General features: G+C 46.2%; 1 protein-coding gene across 1 annotated transcript in view; it reads left to right on the forward strand.

Annotated features, from left to right (window-relative positions):
• LOC137422950 (uncharacterized) overlaps window positions 1-16,105 on the forward strand; it is a 295,425-nt gene that overhangs the window by 179,659 nt on the left and 99,661 nt on the right. The window contains exons 28-30 of the mRNA XM_068109635.2: window positions 189-233; window positions 15,126-15,179; window positions 15,539-15,646. Of these exons, the coding sequence (XP_067965736.2) occupies window positions 189-233; window positions 15,126-15,179; window positions 15,539-15,646 (207 nt within the window). The remainder of the gene's footprint in view (window positions 1-188; window positions 234-15,125; window positions 15,180-15,538; window positions 15,647-16,105) is intronic.

Below are 16,105 nucleotides of genomic sequence, written 5' to 3' on the forward strand. Positions count from 1 at the left end.
GATAATTGTATGAAGTAATGCTTCTGTTCTGTGTACTTGTTGAATGCAGATCGTATGTTGTGAAGTGTTAAAATTTATAATTAATGACTAGTTTTCTTTTTTTATAATGTGGATAAGGTAGATTCCTTTATGTGCTTCCTTCTGCATCACGTGACGTCATTTTTTTGTCATGCCCTCCCATTTTACAGGGTGAAGATGGAAAGCAAGGCTTGAAGGGTCAGAAGGGTGATAAGGTGAGAGTTGACAGGTCATCCTCACCGATGAAGTGGTATTCACAGTGATCTACGTCACTCTATTCTGACTACCTTTATTCTCCCCATGTCACGTGACACCAGTCGTGAATAAGTACGTTAAGGAACCAGAATGATGTCACTTCTGATGAAATCCATGAAAATCGTCACCCACGTGTGATTCCGTCACACTACCTGGTCTGCCTCACTGGGAGTAGTACTCGTCTGTAGCCATGTGACAGTTCTGGTTCAATACATATAATTGAATTCTCTCTGCTCTTCTTAGCATTCAAGATAATTACCTTATATGTTCAAAATTAGAGTGCACATGGTGATTCCGTCACGATGGAATTCATGTTCTCATAAAATACCATAAAATCAAATATTACATTTGCCAGGATTTTCACAGCACATTTAGGATTATTCATATACGATGGCTCTCCATTTGCTTTTTTCAATGGAAAGTGTCGAGGCTCATGGAAGAGCGGAACAACAAAAGACAGGGGGGTCAACAAAAAGTTAAACAAAGACAAAACAGTTGGAAAAGAACACACATACACACCTGAGAGTGAGGAGAAGAGTTGTAAGGGAAAGAGGGTTATCATGTCGGGTGTAGAAAAGCCCAGAAGTAGGAATGCGGAGAAACTGAAGTAGCAGTGGGCAGCAGACTTAAAGTGCTGGAAGGTAGAAGGTGGGACTCATGAATGGAGGTAAGTGTTAAGCTTCGACTAAGGGAGTTAGCTTAATGCCTGGTGTTAGCTTAATGGTTAAGGTGGCTGGCTTAACATCTTAGGGTCTTGAGTTTGAGCCCCTTTTTCCTGTTGAAATAACACCACGTGGTTTGACTCAGACTGTCATCCTTCCAAGGTCCGCAAAATGAGTACCAACTTACTGGCAACAGTGGCATTGCATCAGCAGCACAGCCGCGCTTCCAGAAATGATGCATCCAGCAGCCACAGGCTGATATGAAACAAAAACAACTTGGGGAGGGGCATGAGGAAAGAGTTTCTGGTAGAACGTGCATGGGACGTGTGAGCGCAGGAGTTGGGTGGAGAGGTGAGAGAGTGAGAAGAGCAAGACCAGAAGAGAACCGGTAAAAGGATACAATGCTACCAAACTGCCTGCTTTGAGTGAAAGCAAGAATGAGAGCAAAGAGTGAAAAGCAAGAATGAGAGCAAAGAGTGAAAAGCAAGAATGAGAGCAAAGAGTGAAAAGCAAAAATGAGAGCAAAGAGTGAAAAGCAAGAATGAGAGCAAAGAGTGAAAAGCAAGAATGAGAGCAAAGAGTGAAAAGCAAGAAAAGAAGACTCTTGATATGCCAGTGATACAGAGGGCCTCAGACTGCATGGTTTCCAGAGAGAAAGATGGAACGCAGCAGCAGCAAACCCATAATGGGGAGCAACATTTGATTGCACTTAAAGAAAAGCAGTATCCTCCTGGATAGGTACAGAGACTGTACCTATCAGAGGTTGAGACTGTATCTATCAGAGGTTGAGACTGTATCTATCAGAGGTTGAGACTATCTGTCAGAGGTTGAGACTGTATCTATCAGAGGTTGAGACTATCTGTCAGAGGTTGAGAATGTACCTATATCAGAGGCTGAGACTGTACCTATCAGAGGTTGAGACTGTATCTATCAGAGGCTGAGACTGTACCTATCAGAGGTTGAGACTGTATCTATCAGAGGTTGATAACTGTACCTATCAGAGGTTGAGACTGTACCGACATCAGAGGTTGAGAATGTACCTATATCAGAGGCTGAGACTGTACCTATCAGAGGCTGAGACTGTACCTATCAGAGGCTGAGACTGTACCTATCAGAGGCTGAGACTGTGCCTATCAGAGGTTGAGACTATCTGTCAGAGGTTGAGAATGCACCTATATCAGAGGCTGAGACTGTACCTATCAGAGGTTGATAACTGTACCTATCAGAGGCTGAGACTGTACCTATCAGAGGTTGATAACTGTATCTATCAGAGGTTGATAACTGTACCTATCAGAGGTTGAGACTGTACCTATATCAGAGGTTGAGACTGTACCTATCAGAGGTTGAGACTGTATCTATCAGAAGTTGAGACTGTATCTGTCAGAGGTTGAGAATGTACCTATATCAGAGGTTGAGAATGTACCTATCAGAGGTTGAGAATGTACCTATCAGAGGCTGAGACTGTACCTATCAGAGGTTGATAACTGTACCTATCAGAGGCTGAGACTGTACCTATCAGAGGTTGATAACTGTATCTATCAGAGGTTGATAACTGTACCTATCAGAGGTTGAGACTGTACCTATATCAGAGGTTGAGACTGTACCTATCAGAGGTTGAGACTGTATCTATCAGAAGTTGAGACTGTATCTGTCAGAGGTTGAGAATGTACCTATATCAGAGGTTGAGAATGTACCTATCAGAGGTTGAGACTGTATCTATCAGAGGTTGATAACTGTACCTATCAGAGGTTGATAACTGTACCTATCAGAGGTTGAGACTGTACCTATATCAGAGGTTGAGACTGTACCTATCAGAGGTTGAGACTGTATCTATCAGAAGTTGAGACTGTATCTGTCAGAGGTTGAGAATGTACCTATATCAGAGGTTGAGAATGTACCTATATCAGAGGTTGAGACTGTACCTATATCAGAGGTTGAGACTGTACCTATCAGAGGTTGAGACTGTATCTATCAGAGGTTGATAACTGTACCTATCAGAGGTTGAGACTGTACCTATATCAGAGGTTGAGACTGTACCTATCAGAGGTTGAGACTGTATCTATCAGAAGTTGAGACTGTATCTGTCAGAGGTTGAGAATGTACCTATATCAGAGGTTGAGAATGTACCTATATCAGAGGTTGAGAATGTACCTATATCAGAGGTTGAGAATGTACCTATATCAGAGGCTGAGACTGTACCTATCAGAGGCTGAGACTGTGCCTATCAGAGGTTGATAACTGTACCTATCAGAGGTTGAGACTATCTGTCAGAGGTTGAGAATGTACCTATATCAGAGGCTGAGACTGTACCTATCAGAGGTTGAGACTGTATCTATCAGAGGTTAATAACTGTACCTATCAGAGGTTGAGACTGTACCTATATCAGAGGTTGAGACTGTACCTATCAGAGGTTGAGACTGTATCTATCAGAGGTTGAGACTGTATCTGTCAGAGGTTGAGAATGTACCTATATCAGAGGCTGAAAATGTACCTATATCAGAGGCTGATACTGTACCTATCAGAGGCTGAGACTGTGCCTATCAGAGGTTGATAACTGTACCTATCAGAGGTTGAGACTGTATCTATCAGAGGTTGAGACTGTATCTGTCAGAGGTTGAGACTGTATCTGTCAGAGGTTGAGACTGTATCTGTCAGAGGTTGAGACTGTATCTGTCAGAGGTTGAGACTGTATCTGTCAGAGGTTGAGACTGTATCTGTCAGAGGTTGAGACTGTATCTGTCAGAGGTTGAGACTGTATCTATCAGAGGTTGAGACTGTATCTGTCAGAGGTTGAGACTGTATCTGTCAGAGGTTGAGACTGTATCTGTCAGAGGTTGAGACTGTATCTATCAGAGGTTGAGAATGTACCTATCCCAGATGCTGAGACTGTACCTATCAGAGGCTGAGACTGTACCTATCAGAGGCTGAGACTGTACCTATCAGAGGCTGAGACTGTACCTATCAGAGGTTGAGAATGTACCTATATCAGAGGTTGAGACTGTATCTATCAGAGGTTGAGACTGTATCTATCAGAGGTTGAGACTGTATCTGTCAGAGGTTGAGAATGTACCTATATCAGAGGCTGAGACTGTACCTATCAGAGGCTGAGACTGTGCCTATCAGAGGCTGAGACTGTACCTATCAGAGGTTGAGACTGTACCTATCAGAGGCTGAGACTGTACCTATATCAGAGGCTGAGACTGTACCTATCAGAGGCTGAGACTGTACCTATATCAGAGGCTGAGTCTGTACCTATCAGAGGCTGAAACTGTACCTATCAGAGGCTGAGACTGTACCTATCAGAGGCTGAGACTGTGCCTATCAGAGGCTGAGACTGTGCCTATCAGAGGCTGAGACTGTACCTATCAGAAGTTGAGACTGTACCTATCAGAGGCTAAGAATGTACCTATCAGAGGCTGAGACTGTACCTATATCAAAGGCTGAGACTGTACCTATATCAGAGGCTGAGGCTCTACCGATATCAGAGGCTGAGACTGTGCCTATCCCAGAGGCTGAGGCTGTACCTATTCCGGAGACTGAGGTTGTACCTATCAGAGACTGAGACTGTACCTATCTCAGAGGCTGAGGCTGTACCTATCCCGGAGACTAAGGTTGCACCTATCAGAGACTGAGACTGTGCCTATCAGAGGCTGAGACTGTACCTATCAGAGGTTGAGACTGTACCTATGTCAGAGGCTGAGGCTGTACCTATATCAGAGGCTGAGACTGTGCCTATCAGAGGCTGAGACTGTGCCTATCAGAGGCTGAGACTGTACCTATCAGAGGCTGAGACTGTACCTATCAGAGGCTGAGACTGTACCTATCAGAGGCTGAGACTGTACCTATATCAGAGGCTGAGGCTCTCCCGATATCAGAGGCTGAGACTGTGCCTATCCCAGAGGCTGAGGCTGTACCTGTTCCGGAGACTGAGGTTGTACCTATCAGAGACTGAGACTGTACCTATCTCAGAGGCTGAGGCTGTACCTATTCTGGAGACTGAGGTTGTACCTATCAGAGACTGAGGTTAAACCTATCAGAGACTGAGACTGTCCATATCCCAGAGGCTGAGGCTGTACCTATCCCAGAGGCTGAGGCTGTACCTATCCCAGAGGCTGAGGCTGTACCTATCCCAGAGGCTGAGGCTGTACCTATCCCAGAGGCTGAGGCTGTACCTATCCCAGAGGTTGAGGCTGTACCTATCCCAGAGGCTGAGGCTGTACCTATCCCAGAGGCTGAGGCTGTACCTATCCCAGAGGCTGAGGCTGTACATATCCCAGAGGCTGAGGCTGTACCTATCCCAGAGGCTGAGGCTGTACCTATCCCAGAGGCTGAGGCTATACCTATCAGAGGCTGAGGCTGTACCTATCCCAGAGGCTGAGGCTGTACCTATCCCAGAGGCTGAGGCTGTACCTATCCCAGAGGCTGAGGCTGTACCTATCCCAGAGGCTGAGGCTGTACCTATCCCAGAGGCTGAGACTGTACCAGTAGTGTACCTATCCCAGAGGCTGAGACTGTACCGATCCCAGAGGCTGAGGCTGTACCTATCCCAGAGGCTGAGGCTGTACCTATCCCAGAGGCTGAGACTGTACCTATCCCAGAGGCTGAGGCAGTACCTATCCCAGAGGCTGAGACTGTACCTATCCCAGAGGCTGAGGCTGTACCTATCCCAGAGGCTGAGACTGTACCTATCCCAGAGGCTGAGACTGTACCTATCCCAGAGACTGAGGCTGTACCTATCCCAGAGGCTGAGGCTGTACCTATCCCAGAGGCTGAGACTGTACCTATCCCAGAGGCTGAGAGCAGGAATAAATTAGAAGAGTAGCCAACCATATCTTATTTCGGGATCAAGTGAGAGTGTCGGAAATATGTTCCAGTTAGATGCAGTTGTTTATTTTTCGTTAGATCGGCAGGGAGGGATGCGGCCATTGCCTCGCTGGCAGAGTGACGAGCAGTTGTTCACTGATGAGGCAGAAATGTGTTCATTTTTATTTATTTAAATGTTTACATGGTTTGAGGGCCCGGTGTGTACCCCGGTTTAGAATAGGTCCACCGTATCCCTGCGTGTAGTACGAGGCGACTAAAAGGGTTGGCGTCAGGAAGGGCATCCGGCCATAAAAACATTGCCTCAAAAAGAGAACCATGACAATTACAACTACATATGGGCAGGGTACAGCCCGAAGTACCCTGGGGGGGACCCCACTCCCTCTCATCAAAACTCAAGGTGGGGAACCCGATAGAAGCAAGGGTGGAAATCACTCCATTTATGACGACGAAACGTCTGATGCCCGACGTGGAGATCGGTTTCTGAGGTTTGGGACATGGAATGTAGGGACAATGACAGGGAGATCAGGAGAAGTGGTGGAAGTATTGGTCAGAAGAAGAGTGGACATATGTTGTGTGCAGGAGACGAGATGGAAGGGAAATGGTGTGAGAATGGTGAATGGTAGGCAGGGACAGAAATACAAGTTTGTGTGGCAAGGGTGCCCAGAAGGCATGAATGGTGTTGGTGTCCTGTTTTCTGAGGAGTTTGTAGACAGTGTGGTGAGTGTGACTAGAGTGAGTGAAAGGTTGATGATGGTGAAAATGATGATTGGAAAGCTCTTGGTGAACGTCATCTCGGGATATGCTCCGCAGGTTGGTCGGAGCGATGAAGAGAAGGACAGGTTCTGGTGTGTGATAGAGAAGCTGATGGAAAACGTGAAAGATGAGGAAGTTGTTGTGGTGGGAGGAGACCTAAATGGACATGTGGGAAGGAGTATGGACGGTTTTGAGGGAGTTCATGGGGGTTACGGATATGGGGTGAGAAATGGAGAAGGTGAAAGGATTTTGTAGTTTGCTGATGGAGCTGATTTGTTGATTTGTAATACTCAGGTCTAGAAAGAGGATAATAAGCTTGTTACATACACGTCAGGTGGGTCGAAGACAACCGTTGACTACCTGCTGGTGCATAGATGAGATTGGGGGCACCTCCGGGACACAAAGGTGATCCCTGGGGAGGAGGCTGTTTCACAGCACCACTTGGTTGTCTGCGACATGAGGGGGAAAGGTGCGAGGAGAGCTCGGCGGGTGAAGTACCAACTGAGAATGCAGGTGTGGAGGTTGAAAGAGGTGACAGTGAGGGAGGCATTAAAAGAGAGGCTGAGTATGGTAGAGGATGATGTGGTTGAGCTTGAAAGTGGTTGGATGTCAATGAAAGATAGTCTGTTGGAAGCCGTTGGTGAGGTATGTGGATGGACAAAAGGACCACCGAGGCACTCGGAAACATGGTGGTGGGATGACGAAGTTGGAAAGAAGATTGACTAGAAGAGGAAGAAGTTCAAGGAGTGGCAGAAGGCGAAGGGTACGGGAGCAGAAAAGGCAGAGCATGAAAGTTATAAGGCTGCAAAGAAAGAGGTAGCAAAGGCGCAGGAGGCATGTAGGAAAATGTTCGGGGAACGCTTGGATTTGGAAGAGGGTCAGAGAGCGGTATTCAGGATTGCAAAGCAGATAGCGAAAGAGAGGTGTGATGTGATGGGGGTGAGTTGCTTGAAGGATGAAGTGGGACAAATCAATGTGGACCCAGATGGAATTAAAGGAAGATGGAAGAGATATATGAAAATACTGTTGAATGCAGAGATTGAATGGGATGGCAACATAGAGAGTAACCCAGTTTTATGACCGGCAGAGAAGATAACCGAGAAGGAAGTTGAGGAAGCGATAAAAGCAATGAAGAGTAGAAAAGCGGGAGGGCCGACGGGAGTTGTGGGAGATATGTTGAAGGCAGCGGGAAATTGGGGTGTGAAGAGAATGACAGAGATCTGCAATCTGGTGGTGAAAGAAGGCCGCATTCCAGTGGATTGGGAACTGAGTACCCTCGTCCCTCTATACAAGGGGAAAGGTGACCCTCTGGACTGTGGCTCGTATCGAGCGATAATGTTATTGGAGCATGGAATGAAGGTATTGGAAAGGGTGTTGGAGAGGAGGATGAGGAAGAAGGTGAAGATTGACGAAATGCAGTTTGGAATTATGCCAGGAAGAGGAATGACAGACGTGCTTTTTATTGTGAGGCAGTTGCAGGAGAAGTACATTGAGAAGAGGAAGAAGTTGTTTCTTGGGTTTGTTGATCTGGAGAAAGCATCCGATAGAGTTCCACGTGATGTAGTGACATGGGCATTGAGGAAGTTAGGAGTGGAGGAATGGTTGATCAGAGTAGTGATGGCAATGTACAAAAGAGCGCGCACAGCTGTAAGGACGAAGGACGGGAGCAGTGGTGAGTTTGAGGTGAAGGTGGGAGTGCATCAGGGGTCGGTACTAAGTCCACTACTATTTGTAGCTGTGATGGAGGTGCTGGCTCGGAACGTAAAGGATGGTTTGCTGTGGGAGTTGTTGTATGCAGATGATCTGGTGTTGATTGCAGAAAGTATGGATGGACTGAAGGAGATGATGAACAAGTGGAAGGAATGTATGGAGACAAAAGGTCTGAAGGTGAATATCAGAAAAACGCAGGTGATGGCAAGTGGTAAAGCATGTGGTGCGGTGGAAAGAACTGGGAAGTGGCCGTGTGCTGTGTGCAGGAAGGGTGTCGGAGTGAATTCCATTCAATGTACAATGTGCGCTGAGTGGGTTCATCAAAAATGTAGTGGTCTGAGGGTCATTAACCAGTGTGGCAGCTACATTCAAGTGTAAGGTGTGCACAGAGGGAGCTGCAGATGGAGGAAATGTTGAGTTGGATCTTGGAGACGGCATGAAGCTGGAAGGTGTGAAAACATTTTGTAACCTAGGAGACATGCTGAATGGAGAAGCTGGATCAGACTCGGCAACGGTTGCTCGAGTGAGATGTGCATGGAAGAAGTTTCGGGAACTGAGTGGCGTGCTGACGAGGAGGGGAGTGTTGTTGAAGCTGAAGGGAAAGGTGTATGCTGCATGTGTGAGAAGTGTTATGATTTATGGGAGCGAGACATGGGTAATGAATGTAGAGCAGCAACGAAGGCTGGAAAGGGTGGAAATGCGAATGGTTCGGTGGATGTGCGGAGTATCGTTGAGAGAGAGGAAGACAAATGATGAATTGCGAAAGATGATGGGAATAGAGCCTGTGATGGATGCTGTGAAGAGAAACAGTTTGAGATGGTTTGGTCATGTGTTGAGGAAGGATGAAAGTGACTGGTTGAGAAGAGTGATGGAAATGAATGTAGTAGGAAGTAGAGGATGGGGGAGACCGAGAAAGACATGGCTAAAGATGGTCGAAGAAGAAATGCGGGCAAGGGGGTTAACAAGGAGAGATGCAGAAAATAGGCCAAAATGGAGAAGAATGTCATGGTGTCCGCAAGGCTAACCCCCGCTCTTGCAGGGAAAATGGCCTTAAAATGCCTGTTGTTGTTGTTGTTGTTGTTGTTTTACATGGTTTGAGGCTCGCGATGGCCGCTGTAACGCAAATCACGCAAATACATGAGCCAACACTGGAATTGACCAAAAAAAAAAACGCAGCTCTTGATCTTGGTGGAAGTGATGTAACTTCACGGAACACTGAGTACCAGTGACATTATGAATATGAAGTTGCTTTTCTCTTCACACTCATGGATGCTGTTCTGATGAATGGAACATATATTTCAAACTTGGCAAATATCCCAGGCTCAACCTGTCTCTCTAGGAAGAAGCATCGCACAAACCCAGCTATGTATTTCCATGGTCAGCCACTGAAAGAGGTTCAGTCTCTTGATGAACGTATAGGCCTCATTATCAGCGAAGACCTCTCCTGGGCTAACCACATAGCAAAGCTGGCCTCCAAAGCCAGTTGCAGACTGAGCATCCTCTGTCATTCCAAGTCATTCCTTGAAAAATCACAACTACTCACAGCCTACCACGTCTTTGTCAATAGCTCACGGTAGTTCTGGCTCTCCCCTATATTGTCTGGCATCCCAGAATCACCTCTTTCACTCTTGGATTCTATAGAATTTAAAGTTCCCAATGTTATTGGCATTTCTCGCGATGAGGCTGAAGCACAAGGCCTGTTGCTGTCACATCGCAGACGTGTCGATGGCCTCTATTTTCTTTTCTACATCACCCTCTAGTGTCTAGTCTAACTCTCTTTGCTCTCTCAGCCTTCTGGTCCTCCCAATGTTTCTGCACATGTCAACTCTCTTGCTCCTCTTTTCTCCCATTCATAAAACTTCCTTTTAGAGACGATCTCGTACTCCTTCCTCCATGATTTAAGCAGGCGGAGCACCACCATCACATGCAGGCTCCCATCCTGATTCCTCAATATTGTGTACCCCATTACCCTCTTGCAGGTTATGGTGCTTCCTCCCCTTCTTTGTATCCAAATGTAGTCGCACTGCCTCACTGTCACTAAGTTTCTCTTCCATGAGCCTCGAGATCTGCATGATTAATTTATTTTTGTTGAATCCATGTGTAGCCAGTTATCATGGTATTCATTTAGCGACCATTTTGGTTATTTAACTCAACTGGACTAACGTCCAGTTGAGTTCATCACATACTGAACCCTCCGGCGTCCGTCGTCTGTCGTCGTCGTCTGTCGTCCGTTAACATTTCGACGTTAACACTCCAGCATCCACAAATATCAACCGTTTCTGATCAAACTTGACATGCAGCATCCTTACCCCAAGGACCAGGTTGGTGTTACATTTCAGCCCGATCCGTTGAAAAATAGCGGACTAAGGCGACCATTTTGTTTTTGGTCATGAAAACGACGTTAGCACTCTAGCGTCCACAAATATTAACAGATTTTGATCAAACTTAGAATGTTTAACCCTTACCTTACCGCACAAGGTAGGTTGCTATTGCATTCCAACCCGATCCGTCACAAAATGGCCGCCATAGGCCGCCATATTGTTTTCAGCTCCGAAACGACGTTAAGACTTTAACGTCCACAAATATTTATGGATTTTGATCAAACTTGGTGTGTGAGACTCTTACCACACAAGGTTGGTTGCTATCTTAAGTCAAATCCAGTACAGACAACTGACCTACTTTAAAGTTGTCCAGTCAGTTTATAGTGGGGGGGCCAATGTTTTCCCGTTGAATTCAAATGTTAATTTGTGGACACTGGTTGGGTTGTCTTTAGGGATGATAGAAGTTGTAGAAAAAATATGTCTCCATTTTTTTCAAGTTCTTTATAGCGGCCATTTTGGATTATCAAAATGGCGTTTGTTGAAAACCGAAATTGTCATTATCTTGGCTTCTAAATGACCTAGAGTGTTAATTTTGGTGTCCAAATGTACATATTTGCGGATACTTAATCCAATAAACACACATTTATACACCTACATATGATCAAAAGGGTTCTTATGGCAGCCATCTTGGCTTTCCCATTCTGGCCCAAAGGTTGATTTCATTTGTGTTGATGCGCTCTGCAACAAACGTGTTATACGCTTTCTGACCAATCTCATCTTGGTTGCAGACATCCTTCTGTACTTCAGCTGGCATCACCACCTTGGTGATGATAGTCGTCAGGTCTTCACCCTCATGCGTCATGGGATTCATGGACTCTCTGATCACATTCTTCAGTCGACGAATGCTGTCTTCCTGCCGAGCCCAGACTGTGGTTGATAGGTCGTGGTGCTCCTTGCGTGTAGCTGATTGTGAGCCAGCCATCTGACGGGCTTCTTCAGCAAGCCTACTCAGCTCTGGTGCTGTCAGAAAGAACCTTTCGCGGGCACTGGCATTCTGGGTAATGCCCACAATACCCCCTGTCACCTTCATGATCCTGTTGATGTGCTCCAGTGCATGGTCCACACCTACAGCACAGAAGGGGATTTCATTCTTATGGACACTGAAGTTCCCATCCATGAACTCTTGGTAGATCCCTGGATCTGTCATCTTCAGGGCCTTCATCTCTGCAAGGTACCGGGGAGTCAGCCTGGCATATTTCTGTTTGTCATGTGCAAAGAAGTATATGCACATCTCATCCAGTGAAGACAGGTGAAGCTCAAATTGTCCATCACGGGTGGCACGGATGAATGTGTATATCAGCATTATCATCCGCATGTAGCGTCGCACAAACTTGAACAGTGGACTCTTGGCTTCTTTCCTCTCATCAAACTTTGCCATGGCCTCCAGGACTTCGTTTGACTCGAGGACAGCTAGCATGTTGTTCTGCGCGCTTGTCATCTCCTCTCGGTTGTGTAGATGACAGCTCTGGGCAACCTGTTGTGCTGACTGGGTACATGGGCCCCTCAGATGGGGATGCTCTTGGAAGAATTCGTCCACATAGAGGTCGAAGAGGGCTTGGACAGTGGTGATGTGGGCCTCCAAAGCCCTCTTCATGTGCTTGGCTTCCAGTATTTGTCTGGTCGTTGTTGGGCCATATATATCAGCCTCAGACCAAGCCTCGTCAAGACCACTGTCCTCTATGGCATTCCCAGCAGCCCTCAGTGCAGCCATCACAGTGTGCATCTCCCCTAGTCGCAGTACCCACTTGCCTTTGCAGTCATCTCTGGTCATCTCCAGCTGTTTGGCTCGCTCATACAGGGCCATGTCTAAGGTGATCACTGTCTTCCTATCGGGACCCATGACCATGCAGTTGATTTGCTGTGTCTGTTTCAAGACTGTTATCAGTGTTTGCCATTCATGGGCTGGTGCTGCTACCAATGGCAGGGCGTTGACCTCTGTCAGAGGCTTCGAAGAGGAGAGCAGTGAGTTGTAGGCTGTCCAAGTTGGGATATCGTGATGCTTGATCCTACTGCCAGGTGGTTGTTTTGGATCGTGGACGAGTGACCCAACAGGGTCAGCATGCTGGGGTTCTGCAGCTTGCAGCTGGTCATCTGGTGGGATGATGTCGTCTTGTACGTCCTCAGCTTCAGCTGCTCGCATGATTGTGCGTGAAAGTAGCCACACTGTGTCCGTCGCAGAGTACGGCTTGGTGACATCTGGGTTTGACCGTGTCTTGAAGCTATACGTGGTACCTGTGGCAGATTGTTTGTTTGGTGCTTGGCAAGGAACAAAGTCTGGAGCAGTCAGAACCTTGAGTGAGCGGTGTCTGGCCTTTCGGTCATGTAGTGTCAGTGTTCTATGTTCATCTGTGGAGGGTGCATGTTCCCGTCGTTGGTAGAGTGCCCAGGCTGTAGCATGGAGTGTCCGCTTCCCATCAGGTGTGTCTTCATTGAAGTCACTGTTGTCCACTGCAAAGAAGACAAACGTCCCTATGCGCATGGTTCTTGGAAAGTATACACCCTGTTCTGTCGTAGACTCTATGACTGAGTTGGCCAGCTGTGTCTCCAACCGCAAGATCCGACTATAATCAACAGACAGACCGAACCCATGCAGGAAATCCAGAAGCTTCTTGTTTCTGGTGGACTGATGGACTACAATGGCAACGGCAAGCTGCTGTGGCCATTCTAAGCGATGGCGGAATGGTGCATCTGGCTCTTTGGGCTTGTACGTGACTTGGCGTTTTGACTTGTAGCCGTACATGATGTTCTGACTGATGGTTATAACATCTCGATGAATAGTGGCTGAGCGCATAGTCTCTGGCTCAATGCTCGTGGCTGGTCCTTCCAGTAGCCAGCGGAGGAAAGCATAGAGTACTTTGGGTACATGCTTTTCAGCATCATCAGTGTTCATTTCTCCTTCAAATTGCCATGGGTGCTTGTTCTGACAAGCAATGGCACTGCGGAGAACAGAGGCACTCTCAAACAGTTGTTCGATGTTTTTTTCATTTGTCTTCGTCATTGCATCTTCGACAGCTGCATCACGCACGGCAGTGGAGAATACACAGTCTGACTCGTTTCGACGTTTTGGTTTCATGAAGTGAACGTCATCAATGTGAGAGTTGATTTTCTCCTTCATGCCTTGGGTAGTAGGTGATGGGACATTGTGCACACCATTATTGTCAAGAATCCTGGAGTAAACCGACTTCAGGTCAGACGTTGAGAATTTCACCAGCTTGGAGTAGAGAGCGAACAAGGCTGACAAACTCAATGTCTGCGGCTATTTTGATAACATTAGTTTCTTGCAGTATGTGTTCTTTGTCATCACTTGATGTCCCACTCTTGGGAGCACGTTGGACATTCTGCACCCAGCATGGGAGATGATACTTGACGTCGATCGCATGAGCATCATGTGCACTGATGGCAGCACTCAGCTGAACTTTCCACTTGTGGTTGCTGCCTTCTTCAACAGCTTTCTTCAGCTGTTTACCTGCGTTGAACGTGCATACAACATGTACACTTTCCTTAGTGACCTCTTGACAGAAGAAACAAAGGTCTCTGTTGAATGGAGTTGATGATGAACGTGTGAAGCGAAGAGTCTCGTCTTGCGTAGAACCTGAGGTACTTGCAGCGGCAGGTGCAGAAGAAGGACGTCCACACCTCTTATGAAGATGCTGGGTGTCGCCATGTTCGCAGGCTTTCTGGTGGCGAACTCTAGCACGCTCCAGGTGAGCAGTGTTGCATGTAGATCCATAACATGCCCGGTGCCACTTTGCTTTATTGTTCCTCAAGTCAGTGGCAGTGAAACAGCTTAATCGTTCGCTGATCTGTTTGAAGTCGGCATCACCATATCGTGCCCTCTCCTGGATGAACTGGAGAAACTTTGCATATGAGCCCAGTGCTGGCTCAGTCACTAGTGCACCTTGGGGATCCTGGCACTGAATGCAAAGTGTGAAATCAGTTTCTTTCTTGGTTTTCTTGCTTTTTGGCTCCATCATAGCTCAGGGTCACGAATCTGGAACATACAAATAACAAATAACAATTAAGATAGATGTGCATTAAGTTAGATTTTGGACACTGGTTCGGCTGTGCCATAAAAACCTATTTTTATCCCTTGTAGGTTATTAAAGAAGGTTTCATTCAATTCTCTATCCCCAAAAATGTACAACTGGACACCAGAATCGAAACTCTAGGTCATTTAGAAGCCAAGATAATGGAATTTTACGTTTTCGACATCCACCATTTTGAAAATCCAAAATGGCCGCCATAAAGAACTTGAAACAATTGGAGACATATTTTTTCTAGAACTTATATCATCCCTAAAGACAGCCCAACCAGTGTCCAAAAATTAACAAGCAATTTCACCGGGCATTTCAATCTGCTACATTGGCCCCCCCACTATTAGTTGAGTTCTGCTTCCCTGGAAGCTCTAGTTTATTTATTGTATTTTGCATCTGACCCATGTGTTTCAAAAGTGAAAGTAAATATCCTTTGGCACTGATATCAGTCATTGTGTAAACAAGTTATCTTCCTGTTTCTGTCACAGGGAGAAGAAGGAGTACCAGGCTTTAAGGGAGATGTTGGTGAGAAGGGAGACCAGGTGTGTTTGATTACATGTGTGTCCATCAAATTGCATCCATGTAATCAACATGTGTTTTACAACTTATTCTGGTGTGTGTGTCTCACACTGAATCTCACTGTGGAACATTTCTTCTGTGTTCTGCAGACATGCAATAAAAAGTCATATCGGCCTCAAATTTTGGTTCATCCCTCTGTATCTAGAGGCCTAGGTGATAACTTGTTGCTGCATTTTGATTAATGCACCACAGACTCGTCATGCAGGTGGATCCTTACGAAGTTGCCTCATCAAAATCGGATGAGGGTTTCGCCAGATCTCATGAGAAATTTTTGTAAGCGGCATATTGAGGATCGGACTCTTCAGGTGTGTGTATATTGCAGGGTGAAAAAGGACCGTTTGGCCCACGTGGGGAAGATGGGCCAGAGGGGCCAAAAGGGAGGTTTGGCCCACCTGGTGACCTTGGGCCCATTGGCCTGCAGGGAGAGAAGGTGAATTGTTGAATAATGTGAATGTGCATATATTCACTCACACTTTGATTGACTCGCCATCATGTAGTTGGAAAAAGCATCAGCAATGAAGTCGATACATTCTGTAAAACATGGGCTTGATATGTCTCAAACACAAATTTTCAACAATCATATCTACAGTTACCTTTGGGGTGGCAGGAGAGGTCATTGGTAACGCTCCTGCCATTGAGTCCTCTAATTGAGGTTGAGGCCTAACGGGATTTCTGATACATTGCCAGTAAGGTGCACTTTACCTCTGAGCAGGTTGTCCTTTGGATTGGGAAGTAAAACCTGCTATACTGTTTGCTATACTGCAACTTTCAAGAATATGTATATGGTATCTCTCGAAAAGAGTAGGCCATTGTGTGCTGTATCCTGGCTAAATTGCCTGCATGTATGTATGTATATATATATATAATGTTTGTGACGTTTAAGTTAGAT

The sequence above is a fragment of the Myxine glutinosa genome, chromosome 3 (assembly GCF_964187855.1).
Source record: "Myxine glutinosa chromosome 3, kmMyxGlut1.1, whole genome shotgun sequence".
Taxonomy (NCBI): domain Eukaryota; kingdom Metazoa; phylum Chordata; class Myxini; order Myxiniformes; family Myxinidae; genus Myxine; species Myxine glutinosa.